The following is an 18653-nucleotide window of genomic DNA, read 5'->3' as shown; positions in this document are numbered from 1 at the left end:
CATAGGCCGTAGATGTGCGAGCCAAGTCCTTACCTTGGGGTGTATTGGAGACTAGTATGTCATCATTGGCCCCCTGTGAAGCATCATAATATGAAGCATTCAATTTATTGCAATCTCATATGATAGTTTATAGCCAGTTAGGGCAGGTCATGGCGATGCTTATCGGCTAGACCCCGAATGACTCCAACTGAGGGGAACCCAGCTCGGCTGTTGATGTCTCAAGACAATAAATAGTTGAAGATAACCTTGGCTTTGATCATCTGTACGGTTAGTATACATATTCAAAATGTCTGAAAATGAGCCAATAAAGCTGAAGCTCCAGGGCACTGCCCGAGAAGTACATTCTCCAATATGAACATCTACATATGACCAAGAACTCTCCAGCTAATTCATATGAATTACAATTAGATCGGACTACAACATGGTCGCGCGTTGCGGGAACAAATCCGTAGCCAGATATCTATCTACGACTTTATGTTCCAGAACACCTCCAAACTAGCTTGGAAAGATGTGCGCGAAGTTGCAACCGAATTCCAGCGCACGCTACAGAACCTAACACCCCATTTATTCACGGAGATGGAAGGTATCGCCGAGGGCGCCGGGCTAGATGTACTCGACATAATAGCGCTCAACTGCCGGAGCGAGATAGCACTCGGACGATTCTCCGATGGCTGCACAACACTAAGCTGGAAGAAAAGCGAGACGACGCGAGTGCTCTCACAGAACTGGGACTGGACGAATACCGTCAAGAAGAACCTAGCAATGGTATCGATTGAGCAGGTTGGAAAACCTACTATCTATATGGTTACCGAGGCGAGTACACATCTGTGTGTATCGATATCCCGACATGTAACTAACTATGTCTAGGCAGGAATCGTCGGCAAGATTGGATTCAATACCAACGGCGTCGGGACTTGTCTCAACGCAATCCGCGCCAAACCGATGATCAATAGCAAGGTCCCGATTCATGTTGCCCTTCGGTTGTGTTTGGAGAGTACTTCTGTCGACAATGCGGTAAATACCCTCGAGTCTTTGGGTGGTGTTGCATCTGCTCAGCATATCCTTTGTGCAGACAGTACCAAAGCACTAGGGCTTGAGCTATCGCCCGTGGGAGACAAGCATATCCCCGAGGATGCATCGGGGATTATAGGACATACCAACCACTTTCTTGAGAATCACTATGTGAATGAGCCGCCTTGGCTGTCCGGGTCGCCTATCCGGCTTCAGCGACTAGCGCAGTTGACGCAGGAGTTAATTCAGGGTGGTGTTCAGGGCGACGCTATTACACCCGCTTTGTTGCGAGAACAGATCTTCTCCGATACGTATAACAAGCCTCAGGCAATATGTTGCGAGGAGGATCCATCCCGTCATATCTCGAATAGAAGTAGTTCTTTGTTCAACATTGTTATGAACTTGGACCCAAAGAATCTGGGAGCGGAGGTGGTCTTTGGGAGGGTTGGGTCTGGAGAGGAAGGGCCTGTGTTGACAATGCCCTGGTGAATACCACGATGTTTCTTTTACCACAAAGAAGATGATACACCTTTGTGCTAAAATCGCTTTGTTAAATGTGGATCCTTCCCCTCGAATATAGGTGCTATGTTTAGGATATAAAGAATCCGATAAAGATCATTGTTGCTTTGTTTCTCTTTGACCAAATACTCGATCAGATAGTTGCAAAAAAAAAAAAAAAAAAAAGATATAAAGGAGGCCGGATGGCACCACCCTTTACATGTCTCATCATCCACCAGTTCCTCAGTCTCCAAGCAATCAGCTCAGAAGCCACTACCACAAGTAAGCCTCAAAATTCACTCTATTTCTTACTTCCCACCAACACCATGCATGAACGCCTTTCCCACGGTACGTACGTAGAGGAGCGTCGCTACTTCCTGACCACCTTGCACGCTCAGATTGACATTCTCAGAGACAACCACGAGGGGACCCGAAGGATGATTATTAATTCTCTGTCTCTTCTGCTTCTGCGAGTTGATGGCCTGAGAATGGCCGGACAGGCTTGTTATAACTACGATAACCCTAATTGGAATGCCAAGTGCAACAAGCTCTATGAGCGGGTGCAAACTTTCAGAGATACTCTTTCCGTGGATCCGACCAGCATTCACCAAGTCGCCACTGATATCGAGAGCATGCTGCTCTTTTTGGACTTTTGTGTCCCTGCCGATATTGAGTACAGGATTTCGCCTGATCGGGGGACCGGAGTGGTGCCCCTTCGCCTGAGCCTAGACCTTGATTGTGATCTTTAATGGTTTAGTCCTTTAGTCCTTTAGAGTTTGGTGTTTTAGATGTTTTAGATCATGAAGTTATTCAGTTGCAAAATATCCCCGGTAATCGTAGTATTCCAAAGTATTAGCATAATAAGATGGCCACGTACTTGTGAGACTCAATATTAATTTTGGAGTAACATACAACAACATAAAACATAGCCCACATCCCAATAATTGCTTTTTTTTTGGCCAATTCAGCTTTGCAATAGAACGCCACTGAATGGTCTCTTTTCAGCTCTCGGCAATAAGCGGGTGTTATGCAAAACGTCATTAATAGCGACGATCACGAAAGAATTTCAGTAATCAAGTCCTTTCTGATTCGCACAGAAACACATATTCCCCATAGTTATTATGTTGTACACATATGTTATACATACTGTGTGCATTTAGGTCTCAAAAAAGAAAAACAAAGAAAAAACAAAGAAAACGCAAGGGATATTGGCCACCGCCCTCAACTTGTTTCTTTGTCTAATTCTGTTTCCCTTCACTTTTTTTTTTTTTTTTCCATATACACATCACTCATCATGGCCTCGGCAACAGGAATTCCTCAAGATCACCCCGCAACAATCATATCGCGGGAAGATGAGCCTCTATTGGGCCGTCCAGGCGATGTCACACAACAGCCCGATGAGAACATTTATCGGAATCTCTTCACAGGTGAGCGGGAAAGCTTCTGGTCAAAACCTCATAATTAATTCCAGACTCAGGAACAGCGAGTGTCGCGCAAGCAGGGATTTGGATTGTAAGACCATTCGAAACAATTCAGAAGGTCAGGAAACTAATAAAATACAACAGCTAGCGGCCTTGGTCTGGCAAGGCGTCTTATCCGTTCCCCTCTCGCTATTCACCCCACATCCAGTAAGGAGATAAAAAGCCAAACAAAATATCTCCAACTCTAACTAACTGGATATTCAGCTACTCGGAATTTCTGCCCTTCTGCTTCAAGTTCAAGCGGCTCTCATCTTACAACCAACCGCCACCCCGCAACAGAAGCGTACCGGTACTCGCATCCACTACATCTTACAATTAATCAGCGTGGCCCTGTTTATATCTGCCTTTGTTATTATCGAGGTTAAAAAGGGTTCTCATCCGCATTTTGTCTCTCCCCACGGCATTCTAGGTCTGATCACTTACATCGCTATCGTGCTACAAGCTGTGGTCGGCGTTCTTCAGTACTTTTTACCGGTCATCGTTTTCGGCAGTGTCGACGCTGGGAAGCGCATTTATAAGTATCATCGCTGGAGCGGCTATGTTTTGCTACTGCTGGAGGTGGCGACTGTCGTGGCGGCGACGCAGACCACCTACAACGTGATAGCCATTCATATTCCTCTATGGGGTGTACTTGTTTCCGTCGTTTTTATTCTCGGCGGAGTGGGTGCGAGGATCAAGAAGCACAAATTGGGGCTGTCAGGTGGACAATGAGAGAGGATTCAACAGTACAGACCATTTATGAACCAAATATGTGAACTTAGCCATGTGAACATTGAGCTGATGACCAGGACGGAGTGACTGACCCACCCTGCCCTCCGGGAGTCGATACTTCAGCGTCATCTATAAGACATTTGCTCTGCAATCGATTATAACACGATTTTGTCGTGAAGATAGGAGGGTCTTCCGACATCCGACGGAATTCCCCGTTTGTTCAGGAAGGGGAACTCCTCTGATATGGAAAAAAGACACTTCATGAATCTCGTAACCATGCATCGGACTAATATTTCTGTATCAAATGCATGTAGCCTAGTACAATGTTAATAATAACAATAAAAGTGCAATATAGAGTGGATCGCCTATACTTGAGAAAAGTGGATAGTCCCTGGAGCTGTCAAGATTCTCGAAGAGAACGGCCCGTGGGAGATTTTGATTCGATGACTAGGTATCCATTTCATACAAGGGCTATATTTTAGAAACTACCTAATATCGATTCGTTAGGGATATGAAGGGTATATTTTTTAAATTTTATTTACCTCTTTTGACGCCGTTTTAAGCCGCTCGCGCTAGTCTCATTGTTTTCGTTTGCTGGCAAGCCGTGCTCATAGATTTAATGATGACCAAAATCGGCTTGAGCTCGACTCGTTCCTCAATGACCATCTCGGCATAATCGCTAATCCAGCATATGGAGACGAGATCCTCCTCCAGATTGGCGTGGTCAGGGTTTCCAATGATATCCAAACAAAGGATAAAAAAGGGGACAAACTGGTGGAACAAGAAGAGACTGTTTGAACAGTTAATCAATTGCACAGACGAGGAAAGGTAAGTTGCATGTTTGACATACCTGATGCCCCAAAACGCATGCGCCGAGGATGCAAGGAGAGATTGGAAGATTTTCACAGATTTTCTGGATATCTCCACGGCTTGAGATGGTAGGATATGACCCTGGTTGCACTTTTTCGATTGATAGAGGACGATAAGCATCTTGTATGTGCTGAATAGTACGTCGACGCAGAACCATACATCGACGTGGTTTGTAGCCATTTGAAGAAGGCCCTCCTTTAAAGTGATGGATTAGCAACGAAATATCCCATGAAATTTTTGCTTCAAGTTAGTGTGAGACGTACCGCATCCCAATCCGATAATATTAGCTGAACTTCGTCGATAAAACTGTCAATCGTCGCATCATGAGAGACGGGATCAGGATCTTTCCCTCCGTCAACCCAGTCAAGATATTTCATCACAATGAGCGTCAGTCGCATAGACGCGATGAAATGGATCTGCATGAAGCGGGATGATTCATCGTTGACGCCGTTGATAGTTGGGTCGGGGAAATTGACTTTCCACGACCCTGCCGGGATGAGGGTTGGTTTTCCGTAACACATGCGAAAAAGACAATCCGTTCGCAAAATGTGCCAGAATTGGAACCGTTTTCGATTCCGCTCTACTTCTGCCTGGTGTGGGAGAGATTCCGGCTCTGTGGAATGTTCGTTATCTCCCTCGGAAGGTGTCTCATCCACGGAGAAAAATCCTAGAGCTTTGGATATCCTGCACGCTTGGGCGAGAGCTTTCCAGGATAAATCGACATTGCAAAATTCGAGGAACAATGACACCTGTTGAAATTGTTAGTTCACTAATGTGATATTGAAAAGTATCTAGTTTTCTTACCAGCGTCAATGCTGCGAAGAAGTCGGCTGGGGTATCTTTGATATTTTTCAGCCAGTCTTCGCCGAGAGAAGCGCATTTCTGGTATAGAACATGGATCAAGTTGCCTCTTCTTGGGAGTGCCTCCGGTTTTGTGACGATGCATTGAAAAAGAATGGTGTAATAGATGATTTGGGAGGTACAATCTAGTCGAACATGGGATATCTCGAGCAGATCAGGAATTGAAGTTAGAAATGATTTTTCGAGAGGCATCTTGAAGCCTTCGAAATGGCAGAAGCTGTAGTAATCTGGATTGGACGTTAGCGAATGAATAACCAAGCACGGGTCAGATGTGCTTACAGTCTATGAGCTGTTGTGCCAAGTCTTTAGGAATGGATGGCTCTTCTGATGCCTCCGTAGGCTGTGTATCTTGCATGAACTTGATTTCCGGCATGGCGGAAGTAATGGCATGAAAGCATTGTTCATTTTCGAGAAAGCACCATTGAATCTGTTGCAGGTGACAGAAGACACTAGAGAGAAGCATAGATTGACTGCCTTCATCTTTGATACGACCGATGATATCACGGATCCCGGGTGGGACTATTGTGGTCGGAGCTTCAGGCAGGGTTGCATTTTGTGCGTTCTCTGATTCGACAGAAGATATAGACATGGAATCAAGCTCATTATCTTGATTTCCCGCGAAAGTATCCAGGCCACAATGCTCTTCTAGGCATCTTAGGCGCTCGAGAACTTCTAGAAGAACACCCTTCTCAGAAAATTTGGTCCTGTGGTAGTCTCGTTAATGAAAACCTGGAGAGATAAATGTATTAATGCTTAATAACTGGGCAAATGTACCTTTGTTTCTTAGTTCGTGGTCTTCGTGGCAGGTAAGCACACTCAGCTCCTGTGGCTTCACATCTGTCACATCTTGGCGTAACTCGATTGCAGCGAATCTAGAAGATTGTTAATGTGGCTGAACATTCAAGATGTCATTACTGCCAAGGACACTATACCTTCTTAGACTGACAACGAACACACTAGAATAGCCTCAAGTCAGATTTCGATCGAGTCACGTGTGTAAATAATCTTTTCTCACTGAAATAGTCGCTAATGAACGCCCAGTACTCATTATTGTTCGTGGTCGAACTGGCTAACTACTGTTGGCTCAATATGGATGTTGCGGGAAAAGAGAAAAGGCCGAAAGTCCGTCGGGACTTGAATCTGGGGCTCCGACTCTGATTGGTCGCATGGCTCTTCCTCGTGTTAAGTGGGCCCGGGCTCCCAGTAACCCCGAAGTCCCGCACGCTAGTCCAGATTAGATCACGACCTAAACCTATTTAGGAATCACGTCGCTCGATGACTCCTGAAAGGGTTCAAAGTAGATATCTCTTTGATCCATTAAGATCCACGCTGATGACGACCTGATGTTTCTTGGCGTATCAGAAGGCAGAGATTTCAAACACAGTAGCCTAGTCTGGAAATTTTCGTATTCTGCCAAATGATCTACGATATTACTAGTTATAGGTAATGTACATCGAGAGAGCCGCGTGGCTATCGAATATAAACTTCGAAGGAATCCTCTTCCTAGGATGAGAACTGCCCTCTGCTACGATCAAGACTGCTCTCCAAAGGATGGGTCTCTCTTCAGATTCTCCCCAAGGAGCTGTGACCGAGGCAAGGTCTATGACTGGAGAGTCACGTTCTCCGCATTTGACAGATGACCGACAGCCCAATGTTGTCGAAGTCGACGAGGAACCCAAGCGAGATGATACCAAAGATGTGAAAGAGCAATCTGCGTCCCTTGGTGGTTATTTTGTATGTGTTCAAGTTACTGAGTCAATATTTCGTCGCAATATACCGCTAATAACACCCAGAGGATTCTTTCCTACCTGACCACCAAAGATCGCATGGTTTTGATAGTCGCTCTCATATGCTCCATGGCCTCCGGTGTCGTAAGTTGATTGTGTTTCGGGACTTCAATTGCAAAGCATCAAGAAAAGGTTACTAATCGGTCGCCAGCCATTGCCTATCATGAATATCGTTTTTGGTGAGCTGGTCGGTAGCTTCAGCGATTATTTTCTTCCCGATTCAACAACGAGCGAAAGCGAATTCAAAGCTTCCGTTAATCGACTGAGGTAAGCGCAGGGTCACGGTTGTCATCATTGTATCATGGAGCTAATTGTGAAAGTCTCTATATCGTCTACCTCTTCATCGCGAAGTTCGTCTTGACATACTTTTCAATGGTATGCCGGAATACCCCAATGAAACTGCGGTACTTCCCCCAAAGCTAACCCGCTCAAAATCCTACCACAGTACTGCTTTCGTGTTACCAGCCTTCGAGTTTCAGCGGCTTTACGACTTGAATATATGGGCTCGCTCTTCGCCCAGCCTTTAAGCAAACTGGACCAAATATCAGTCGGCACAGTTGTCAATGCTATCACGACTTCCTCCAACTCCATTCAGCAAAGCATCTCCGACAAACTGGCCATTTTATTCCAATCCCTCGCCCTTTTGATTGCCGCATACATCATAGCCTTCAAGTATTCGTGGGCCCTGACCCTTGCGACTAGCTCCGCTATACTCTTCATTCTGATAGTATGCTGTCTGACGTTGCCCGCGATTTCCAAGATCCAGCAAAACGTGGATAAAGCAGATGAAAAACACTCGGCAATCGCGGCAGAAGTTTTTGGTTCCATTCGAACAGTCATCTCACTGGGCGCCGAGGCACCGTTAGCCACAAGATATCGTCAATGGGTCGAAGAGTCTCGGAAAAGAGGAATGAGCTTGTCGGTCATTATGGGGCTTCAATTTGGTCTTCTCTTCTTTGCCATGTACGCCAGCTACGCGTTGGCGTTCTGGCTGGGGTTGAGACTGTTTCAACAGGGTCACATACCGAACATCAACACAGTCATAACGTATGTTTTCTCCCTCCAGCGCTACTTTGTCGCTACTCACAAGTGTGTTCCAGTGTATTCTTTTCGGTCATGATTGCAGTGAGCGTACTAGGAAGTATCGCATCTCCATTAATAATGGTCTCCAAAGCGGCCAGTGCAGCGGCTTCCTTTTTTGAGATAATCGATTCGGAAAGAATTGCTTCTGGTGGAGACCGCGATGCAGCTGCCCTCGGCTCAGGAGATATAATCTTCCAGGATGTGCAATTTTCATACCCTTCTAGACCGGATACCCAAGTTCTCATGGGTCTCAACGCTCGTTTTGAGAGAGGCAAGACAACCGCAATAGTTGGCCCATCAGGATCAGGTAAAAGTACTATTGTCGCACTCACAGAGAGATGGTATTCTCCAGAACAAGGAAGCATTTCAGTGGGCCAGCGCAATATTGAGCAGCTGGATCTCAAGTGGTGGAGATCTAACATTGGGCTTGTGCAACAAGAGCCGTTCTTATTTAATGATACGATTTTCAAGAACGTCTCTTTCGGATTAGTCGGTACCAAATGGGAAGATGAGCCTGACTCAGTGAAAGCCGGATTAGTGGAGAATGCGTGCAAAGAAGCATTTGCTGATGAGTTCATCGATCGGCTGCCTAAGGTATGTACAACATAAGCTGTTCACTTTCCATTCTCGTTGCTTAAAATCTCTAGGGGTACGAGACGCTTGTTGGTGAGAACGGCACGAAATTAAGCGGAGGTCAGAAACAGCGCCTGGCTATAGCGCGAAGTATCGTCAGAGAGCCTACTATTCTCATTCTGGACGAGGCCACTAGTGCGATTGATGTTCGGGGAGAGAAGATAGTTCAAGCAGCCCTCGATCGGGTCTCTAGGAACCGAACTACACTTGTGATTGCTCACCGATTATCCACCGTTCGGCGAGCTGATCGAATCATTGTTCTTCGTGGCGGTCTGAACGTTGAAGAAGGGACTCACGATGATCTTCTTGCTGTGGAGGACGGCCTTTATCGGGGTCTGGTAAATGCACAGAGACTTGAACTCGCTGAAGATGATGAAAATGATACAGTGGAGACCATAGAAGCTTTGAAAGAGGACCTTGAACACTATGCGACTGCTACTGCCGAAGACTCGCAAGATGAGACCAAGAAAACTAAAAAGCGTGGCTTCTTTACCAGCATGGGACTTTTGATGTATGAGGCCCGTACTCATTGGCCATTCTTCCTCCTATCACTACTCGGTGTTTTGGGTGCTGCCTGTAAGAATTCTGGCCCAAACGCTTTTGATTCTGGCTAACAATAAATCAGCCGCATACCCTTTACAGAGTTGGCTTTTTGCAAAGCTTATCGATGTGTTCAGCTTTAGAGGCCAGAAACTGACCGATGCCGCCAATTTTTGGTCGCTGTGGTTCTTTATCTTGTCTCTCGGAATTGCCGCCTGTTATTCAGCGGTTGGCTTCGCGACCAGCAGACTCGCAACTGTTAGTGGATATCATACCCGAAATATGTAATGGATCTAACAGTATTATAGGAAATGTCTTCCACTTGCCGGACGCAATATTTTGAAAGCATTCTGAAAAAGTCCGTTCCATTCTATGATCTGAACGACAATGCCTCCGGGTCGCTCGTTTCGCGCCTGGCAACCGATCCCAAGCAGATCCAAGATTTGATCGGGGTAAATGGTGTTTTCCCAGTCATCTCACTCTGCAGCATGATAGGCTGCATCGCGATTGCCTTCTCTTTTGGGTGGAAATTATCTCTCGTGGCTACGTTTGCTGCTCTTCCCTTCGTTTTCCTTGCTGCATTTATGCGCATTCGTTATGAACTGGAGTTTGATGCGATGAATGCTGCTGTTTACTCCGGTAGCTCCCAGTTCGCAGCAGAAGCTATCGAGGCATTTCGCACTGTCTCAGCACTGACAATGGAGGATTTCATTTTGAAAAGATACTCGAACCTTCTGCAAGAGCAGCAAAAGAAAGCTTTTCGCAAAGCATGGATCGCTACTCTCGTGTTTGCCTTCTCTGATAGCGTGGAGCTTTGTGCCATGGCGCTTACCTTCTGGTACGGTGGTCAGCTGCTAGCGTCTAGAGAGTATGAGCCGGTTTCCTTCTTTGTTGTGTACATGTCTATCATTCTCGGCGGACAACAAGCGGGCCAATTCTTTAGCTATGGACCTAATATCGCCCAGGGCACTGCTGCAGCGAACAGAATTCTCGACTTCCGCCCAGATTTGAGCCATTCAGAAAAGGACTCTGAAAAGCTCAAGATCGATACAGCTATTCGAACTGGGGCTCATATCGAATTTCAAAAAGTTGCCTTCAAGTATGCTTCACAGGAGGACCCATTGTTCACCGGCCTCGATGTCACCATTGAAAGTGGCCAGTTTGTTGCATTCGTCGGCGCCTCGGGCTGCGGGAAAACGACCGTTATCTCGATGCTTGAGCGATTTTACGATCCTTACAAAGGGAATATTTTCCTCAACAGCGAAAATATCACATCGATGGATACAACCTCATACCGTCGATCCTTGTCGCTGGTAGCACAAGACCCAAGGCTTTTCGAGGGCACAATTCGAGACAACATTACGCTTGGACTCGACCCATCAGAATACACCGACGAAGAGTTGGTTCAGGCATGTACTGATGCCGAGATCCATAACTTCATTACATCCCTGCCTGAGGGATACTCCACAGATCTAGGAATAAAAGCACAGACAGCATTGAGTGGTGGACAGCGCCAGAGACTTTGCATAGCACGTGCATTGTTACGAAAACCTACCTTGTTGCTTCTAGACGAGGCAACATCCAGTCTCGACTCGCAGTCTGAAAAGGTTGTCCAGGGTGCCCTTGAACGTCTAGCGGCACGGAGGAGTATGACGATTGTCGCGGTTGCGCACAGACTGGCAACTATCCAGAAAGCAGATATCATTTTCGTCTTTGGTGAGAGTCAGAATGGAAATGGGTCTAAGATCGTCGAAAGGGGGTCACACCAGGAATTACTCCGCAACAAGGGGATGTACTGGCAAATGGTAATTAAAACTTCACTTTCCAATTCCCATTTTCTAACGCTCGATATTTTAGTGTCAAGCAAACGGACTGGATATGTGAAATCAGTCAAATGTTCTCGACTCATGTTTCTCCACTCCAACCTCTCAACTCCTTCATTTCACCTATCTTCCCTCAGCTTCTCTATTATGTGCATTATTATTTTTAATAAGAGAATATATATAATAATGCCCGAAATATCTTATAAAAAGCCAATTCGTAGACGATGATGGGGATGAGAAAGAAAGGGTCAGAGAGGGAAAAAGTCGAGTATCTGAAGATTCTGAACCCTTGGCTTCAGATTTCCAGGGAAATGGTCAACATATGCACCTCTCGCTACAGCCTTCTAGTACTAACCGCGAAGTGTCCTTCCCTGCCGGCATACTTAAACGTCTACCGAGTCTCTGCGGCATTAGTTCACCTCAAAGCCTATCTTACGAACGGCTCAAACCGTTTGTTGCTGGGTGTTGAGGAAAGACGGTCCATGCAACTGCCAATATGTACTCCACCCTGGCAGTGGAACGCTGAACTACTCGGTTTTGAAGGCTAAGAAGAGCCCCTCATCTGGGCTGATTTATAGTCCTTTGGCTCTTCGTTGAGAAGGGTATATATGACGCTTCGGTGCTTCTGTCCTGCATTCTCGTGAATATGCCCCGAAAAGAGATATATCAATATATATCAAAGTATTGAATTATTGACTTCGAATTAAATATCCTTGACAATACTGCTGGTGTGTTAGTTACGTTGAAGTACAAAGTATTGGGCGTGCAGATCCCCCAAAAGGGTTAAGGCGGGAGGATCCACTACATATCCACCACCACTCACTGCCTGTTCACTTCTTTTCTTCCCCAAAATCCAATGGCGCTCACTTCATATATCTGCTTCAATTGCAGGAATTCCTATAGACTAAAATCATCTCTGCGCAATTTCTCCACCACCCGACCCTATCGAGACTTATTACGACCCGCGACAGCTCCGAAGCCCACGCCGGACGTCAAACACATCCGCCAAAATGCCGACCTCTACGCACAGAACTGCATAGATCGCAACTATGGAGCTCACGCCGGGCATCCGTCCAAAATTCAACAATTATCAGAGGAAGCCAGACAACTCGATCACGACCTGAAAACGCCCCGATCCCGCATCAAGCAACTAGAGAAGACCATTGCCAAGCTACACATTGCGACTCGACAAGGCACAGATGGAAACACCAATGAGAAGGATCTGAGTCCAAGCGAAGAACTAGCCGAACTCAAGTCAGAAGCTCAACGCCTAAAGGACGATTCGCAGTCCATGACAGAGCGCAAAGCAACCTGCACCGAAGAGATCAACCGACTAGCACTCTCCCTCCCAAACCTCTCCTCCCCATTCACACCCATCGGACACGACCCAACTCTCGTCCAATACCTCAACTTCAACGCTCAAGAACCCCCCACATGGACTCGCCAATCTCCAACCGAGCTCCAAGCCCGGTCGCACGTTACAATCGGCACAGAGCTCAAACTCCTCGACTTCACTAGCTCCGCCACAACAACAGGATGGGGCTGGTATTTCCTGATCAACGAAGGCGCAATGTTAGAACAAGCACTCGTCCAGTACGCGCTGAGCACAGCCCGCCGCCGAGGCTGGAAAACCGTCGCCCCGCCCTCAATCGTCTACTCCTACATCGCCGAAGCATGCGGGTTCCAGCCCCGCGACGCACACAACGAGCAACAAATCTGGTCCATTGAACAGAACGAACGCGACAAAAACACAAAACCCCAACGCTCGCTAACCGGTACTGCCGAGATCCCTCTGGCAGCCATGTACGCGGGACGCGACATGAACGCCTCCGAGCTACCGGTCAAGCTCGTCGGCGCGAGCCGCTGCTACCGCGCTGAGGCGGGTTCCCGCGGCGTCGATACGAAGGGCCTGTACCGCGTCCACGAGTTCACCAAGGTCGAGCTGTTCGGCTGGGCGGATAGTGTGGACGGGGTCGTGCCGAGCTCGGACGATATGTTCAACGAGCTGCTGGATATGCAGATGGAGATTCTGACGGCGCTGAATTTGCCCTGTCGTGTGCTGGAGATGCCGAGTGGGGATCTGGGGGCTAGCGCGACGCGCAAGCGAGATATCGAGGCGCTCTTCCCGTCTCGTCTGCGTGCGGCGTCGGGTGGTGCTGCTACGCCTGTTGATCCTGAGATTCATTATCTGGAGTCGGCTTGGGGTGAGGTTACTTCCGCTTCTATCTGTACGGATTACCAGAGTCGGCGGTTGGCGGCTCGGGTGCGTGGCGGTGGCGCTAAGGAGTCACGGTTCCCGCATACTGTTAATGGGACTGCTATGGCGGTTCCGCGTGTGCTGGCTGCGATTTTGGAGAATGGCTGGGATGCTGAGCGGGGGGGTTGTTGTCATTCCGGAGGTTTTGCGGCCTTGGATGGATGGGATGGAGAGTATTGGTCGGAGCTAGATGGGCTAAGGGATTATTCTCGCTCTCCTCGTGGAGACGCTGTATACTATGTACTTTTTAGGAACATGACGGACATATATATACTTCATCTACTGAAAGTCTGCTTCATTTGAGCTAACTGTAATATAAAAAGGATGCGTGGTTATCTTCAAGAATCTTGCATTGCATTCATTACCTGCGACCTTTTGGTATCTCTAAAACATAGTAGACAAAAACAGGGGTTTAAAAAGACCCCCAATCGCTGCCTTATTAAGGGCAGGATAGAGCAGAATATTAAATAAAGAAGCAACAGAGCAAACCAGAGGCAGAGCCATTCATGACATCGTGAACACATAAATCAGAAGCAAAACAACATAAAGCAAGTAAGCATAAACATCACATCATTGCAAATCACGGAGACAGGAGTACAATCTGGTCTGTTTTGTCAGACAAGACCAGCAGCCTGAGAAGGAGGGCAGATAAAAAGCAAATAACCAAACGCCGTCAAAAACTCCAAGTAGGGCGGAGATATCCAAAAAGATAGTAGCCAGGACAAAATGTAAGCCAAATAGATAGAACCCCAAGAAATTGCTCATTTCCAAGGTAAATCTATATCTTCAACACGGGTGCATGTCAGATATGGCAACCCCACCGGAGTATTCTCACGAGGACCAACGGTGCTAGTGGCTGTTTGGTCCGGGCTCTTCAACTCTAACTCGAGGAAATTACGCATCAGCGGCTTGACGATATCCCGTGCCAGCCGTTTCATCTCGTCCATCTTGCGCTCGAAGCGTTTCAAAGTCTCGCGTGTGTAAAGCGAGCCAGAGGAGGATGTAGGATGGAGTTTGAGGAAGCGCTTGAGCTCATCGTGGGGCAAGTATGCCTGTGGGGAAGATGAGCCGATCAATTTATAGATACGGGCGGACGGGTCTGGGGAAGTGGTTGATCGCGGCGTGCTTGCTGGGTGTGACGCCGATGCGGTAGGCTGGACGGGGCCATCGCTTGGACCCGAGTTTTTAAGAATAGGAGCAGGCGGTGGCGTGGTGCTTTCTATCAGCCATTGGCGGAAGAGACATACGGCGAGCCAGTCCAGGTATGCATTTGAGGGGCCGACACGTTCGCCGCGTGAGGTGGTTAAGGATAGGCGCAGGAGCTTGGATTCAACGCGCGCTTTAAGCTCGTCGAGATCTTCTACTTTGTCTTCGATGACATCTAGTAGTGAGTCTGGTAGAGGCGCATAGGAGGCGTTTCGCAGACTTGGTAGGGCGGCGGGCCACTGGCCGACGACGTGGATTAAGGCTTCGGAAAAGATCACCCGGCTGCGGGCAAGATAACCCAGCTTCAAGTAGCTAGGTGGGTACTTGGCTATCTGTTTGAATAGACGAGATCCAAAGCCGAGTAGGTGGTGGTCCACGCGGGGCCCTGTCACCGGAAGCGCATCGTACATATCCGCCAATGCAAGGAGGGATTTGCACTCTGTATATGCCGAGGCGATGTTGATACTGTTGAGAATGGGGGCATGATTGTAAAATATTCGTAGTAGATTGTCATAGTCACGTATTAAGGGATCGACCGCGACAGCGTGTTCCCTAGTCTGCGGTAGGTGGGCTACCGACTGCATTCCTGCTAGGTTCGCCATGGATCGAACGAAGCCTGCATGGGCGTTGGACGGTTTGGTCATCGTTGGAGGGAATTCAGCTTGGTCGCCACTGAACATGGGGGCATAGGTTGGTTGCTGTTTCAACATGCGACATTAGCATTGTTGGCGAAGATGAGATTATGCGACGCGCCGGCGCAAGGTATACCTTTTGGACAAGGATCGCCTCTTCATCCTCTGCGCGATTCTCCCAGTCAAGCTCATATCGCCAGCGTCTCTTCTCCCCTGGTCGCGTCGAGATTCCACCGTTATCAGATGGTGCCAACGTTGACCCGTTCGATAAATCATCGTCCTCGCTCAGTCGCGACAGCGTCCCCTCCGGCTTCGACGGGCCCAAAGCCATTTGGCGCGACCAGCCCTCATTGGTGCTCGCCTCAAAGTAACCGGAGCATTGTGATAATATCAATTTGTGGAGGAGATAACGCCTTTCTTGCGATCCGGTGCGGATCACGACCTCGGTGTCACCCGTATACGTGAAGATGGGGAAATCGTTCGAGGAGGGATGCGAAGAGCTACCATGATGCGAGCGACCGGAACGGTGTCGTCTACTTGAGGGACGCGATACTAGGGAAGCGGTGCTTTGAGCGGTTGTGCGATCAACGATCTGAGCCTGGGAGACCATTTCTGGGGATTTGTTGACATATGCGAACCGGGGGTGTTCAACACCTGTGAGGATAAGAGGGCGTCATTCGAGACCGAGGGTGGAGATTGGAGATTATTGTAAAAGAGGGAAATAATAAAATAATAAAAGAGAGAATGATAAAGAGAATGACAAAGAGGAAGAGGGGGAGAGAGAGAGGGAGAGAGAGAGGGAGAGAGAGAGAGAGAGAGAGTATGAGGTTCCTCAGGCATTCCCCCGCCGAAAGAAGTAAATGAAGTAAAAAGAGTATAACTAGTCACTATAGTATAGTAGAGTCATACAAGGTCATAAAGGGGTAAAGTTGATCATAAGAAGGTCCCCGTTTCTATCAGAATTCAGTTACAAACTAAAATAACATATTAATAGACCCTAAATACTGTATCTGTATACTATATGTATGAATGTGGTATGCCGCAAGCAGCTGAATTTGAGTGGCAAAGGGCCCAATTACCAATGCGACATGGGAATCGAATATGAAAACATAAATAGTTTAGTTTATATATATGTATATATTATATATATATTAATATAACACTCTACTATACTACTATACAATAGAAAATAGTTATATACTCGGACATCTCGGAGGTTTTGTTCTTTTATGCGCCCCTCCACTTTCTCTCCTTTTAGCCCGTCTCCAGTTTCGCCTTGTTTTTTTTTTCCTACTTGTCTTCTTCTTTTCATTTAAACCCTCGGCTTATTCTTGTAGTCCTTTTGAAACTTGCTTTCTGATCCGAAAAAAAAATCAATCAGGTGGACTCGGGAGTATACGGCCTGGCACACCCTATAAGGTTACTTTTATTGCGACGCTCTCCTCCACTTCCTCGACGCCCAACCCCCGCGATCCTCAAAAAATCTGGCCCTGGACACGTCTTCTCGGGACAGCTTCTATAGCTGTCCCGATCTGTCATCACTGCAGATAACATCAGTGCCTGCGGATTTTGACAGCGCGAGGACCGATCCATCTCCTTCGCCCTCTCCTTCCTTCGACTCTGCCCCGCACAGAAAACGATCTAAAGCTAGAACCGTGGGTAGGAAAGCGCGTGGTGTCATCGGTAAAGTCCGAGCATTTCAGCGGATCGCGGCCGCCAAGATGGCGCATCCGAATATCAAGATCGACACCAGTGTCCAGGCAACCAAGCGCGGACTGCCCGAAAATGACGACGCGGGGCTCGATATACTTGGTGCGGATCAAGACAACCCGAAGCTGGAAGCTGGAAACACGGAAGATGTTCCACCGTTCCTGTGTCAATCTGTCTCGGGTGAGTGAGGGGTGCATAAAACGCCTATCGGGGAATACAACCCTGCACGTGGAATGTGACTGACCGCTTCCTTAATGCAGAGATCCATGACAAATTTGAGGATTTGGAATGGATGCACCGCACACGTCTCGCCGAGGGTCAGCTGGCCAATGATCTCACGCATCCCTTCGCCCTAGAGGTAGACCCCAAAGTTAAAGAGAGGAATCGCTATGATAACGTCCAGGCGTACGCAAATTGTCGGGTCCATCTGCGGGTGCCCGAGGGCGAGTGTGATTTTATCAATGCATCTCCGATCAGACTGGAAGACTCGGTGACACGGGAAAGAAGGCATTATATCGCGACCCAGGTAGGTTGCGCATTCCATTCTAAAACCATATGTTTTGCTTACCATTAACCAGGGCCCCAAAGTTGGATATCTCGCGGAGTTTTGGCACATGGTCTTCCATGAAAGCCAGGAGGTCGGCGTGATTGTGATGCTTACCCAAACTTTTGAAGCGGGCCGGGAAAAGTGCGCTCAATATTTCCCATTGGATACGGAGCAGGCTTCAATGGACCTATTGACAAATGAGTCGGACGTTCTCTTCGATGAGAGCGAGCAGACAGAACCCGGCGTCTTGGGTAGGGTGACCTTGTTGGAATCAACTTTCGACGCGAGATCACGATCTGAAATCCGCAAACTCGAACTGGCCATCGGTTCGGAATCAAAGATTGTCTGGCATTTCCTTTTCGCTGGCTGGGCCGATTACTCTAAACCTGAAGGCAGCGATCGCCAAGCCCTTCTCGACTTGATCAAGTTGTCAGCCTCTAAAACCACCCCGGATAATCCGCGAATCGTGCACTGCAGTGCAGGAGTTGGTCGGACAGGAACTTTCATTGCGCTTGACCATTTGCTGTGCGAACTGGACTCAGGACATTTGTTGGATATCGAACATCCAGAGGTCGACCCTGTTTTCGAAACAGTCAATCAGATGCGCGAGCAACGGATGATGATGGTCTACAACGAGATGCAGATGCAATTTATCTACGAAGTGCTCCGAGAACAAACCGATCGGAAGCTGGGCAAGGTTACGCACTGGAATATGGACTCGCCTAACGGCAGTGAGGAACGATCTGCGAAAATCGCCAAGTTAAATGACCAGTCAGATTACCTGCCAACTTTCAAACCGGAGTTGGAAGCTGTCCCAGATCGCACTCATACGCCGACGAGAAGTCGGACCGGTACACCGGAGCTTTCTGATCTTGATAATGAATGACGCCCGGTCAATCTTCATTTTGACCTTTTTTTTTTCCCCGTCCCATCTGTGATCATGAACTTTGGACGGAAAGTTTATGTTTATGTTGCATCCCTTCATGGCATCCGGTGTTTAAAT

General features: G+C 47.7%; 8 protein-coding genes across 8 annotated transcripts; 6 read left to right on the top strand and 2 right to left on the bottom strand.

Annotated features, from left to right (window-relative positions):
• Positions 1-286: 286 nt before the first annotated feature.
• N7516_001387 (putative acyl-CoA:6-aminopenicillanic-acid-acyltransferase) lies at positions 287-1500 on the top strand (the record flags this gene model as incomplete). The annotated part of the gene is made up of 3 exons (XM_057214109.1): positions 287-337; positions 409-817; positions 872-1500. The coding sequence occupies 3 exons, from the start codon at positions 287-289 to the stop codon at positions 1498-1500; spliced, it is 1089 nt and encodes a 362-aa protein (XP_057075992.1).
• A 335-nt stretch (positions 1501-1835) lies between these two features.
• On the top strand, positions 1836-2258 carry N7516_001386 (uncharacterized protein; the record flags this gene model as incomplete). Its single annotated transcript, XM_057214108.1, has 1 exon — positions 1836-2258. The coding sequence occupies one exon, from the start codon at positions 1836-1838 to the stop codon at positions 2256-2258; it is 423 nt and encodes a 140-aa protein (XP_057075991.1).
• A 545-nt stretch (positions 2259-2803) lies between these two features.
• N7516_001385 (cytochrome b561 domain-containing protein) lies at positions 2804-3701 on the top strand (the record flags this gene model as incomplete). Its single annotated transcript, XM_057214107.1, has 4 exons — positions 2804-2936; positions 2987-3021; positions 3075-3137; positions 3195-3701. 4 exons carry the CDS (start codon positions 2804-2806, stop codon positions 3699-3701), a joined length of 738 nt encoding a protein of 245 aa, XP_057075990.1.
• A 558-nt stretch (positions 3702-4259) lies between these two features.
• N7516_001384 (transcription factor domain-containing protein) lies at positions 4260-6480 on the bottom strand (the record flags this gene model as incomplete). Its single annotated transcript, XM_057214106.1, has 7 exons — positions 4260-4491; positions 4552-4766; positions 4835-5320; positions 5376-5659; positions 5712-6136; positions 6207-6304; positions 6448-6480. 7 exons carry the CDS (start codon positions 6478-6480, stop codon positions 4260-4262), a joined length of 1773 nt encoding a protein of 590 aa, XP_057075989.1.
• Positions 6481-6983: 503 nt separating this feature from the next.
• On the top strand, positions 6984-11359 carry N7516_001383 (ABC transporter B family protein; the record flags this gene model as incomplete). The annotated part of the gene is made up of 10 exons (XM_057214105.1): positions 6984-7166; positions 7226-7303; positions 7371-7486; positions 7540-7623; positions 7685-8266; positions 8320-8896; positions 8950-9511; positions 9561-9733; positions 9784-11280; positions 11333-11359. 10 exons carry the CDS (start codon positions 6984-6986, stop codon positions 11357-11359), a joined length of 3879 nt encoding a protein of 1292 aa, XP_057075988.1.
• A 795-nt stretch (positions 11360-12154) lies between these two features.
• N7516_001382 (putative serine--tRNA ligase DIA4) lies at positions 12155-13858 on the top strand (the record flags this gene model as incomplete). Its single annotated transcript, XM_057214104.1, has 1 exon — positions 12155-13858. One exon carries the CDS (start codon positions 12155-12157, stop codon positions 13856-13858), a length of 1704 nt encoding a protein of 567 aa, XP_057075987.1.
• A 458-nt stretch (positions 13859-14316) lies between these two features.
• N7516_001381 (uncharacterized protein) lies at positions 14317-16003 on the bottom strand (the record flags this gene model as incomplete). The annotated part of the gene is made up of 2 exons (XM_057214103.1): positions 14317-15459; positions 15530-16003. 2 exons carry the CDS (start codon positions 16001-16003, stop codon positions 14317-14319), a joined length of 1617 nt encoding a protein of 538 aa, XP_057075986.1.
• A 787-nt stretch (positions 16004-16790) lies between these two features.
• ptpB (tyrosine protein phosphatase PTP1) lies at positions 16791-18536 on the top strand (the record flags this gene model as incomplete). Its single annotated transcript, XM_057214102.1, has 3 exons — positions 16791-17283; positions 17364-17629; positions 17682-18536. Exons 1-3 carry the CDS (start codon positions 17115-17117, stop codon positions 18534-18536), a joined length of 1290 nt encoding a protein of 429 aa, XP_057075985.1. The 5' UTR covers positions 16791-17114.
• Between the last annotated feature and the right edge of the window lie 117 nt (positions 18537-18653).

This window comes from Penicillium verrucosum, assembly GCF_028828655.1.
Source record: "Penicillium verrucosum strain IBT 35672 chromosome Unknown utg000001l_segment0_segment0, whole genome shotgun sequence".
Lineage (NCBI taxonomy): Eukaryota > Fungi > Ascomycota > Eurotiomycetes > Eurotiales > Aspergillaceae > Penicillium > Penicillium verrucosum.
The sequence above is the reverse complement of the archived record's forward strand: the minus strand, read 5'-3'. Positions and strand labels throughout refer to the sequence as shown.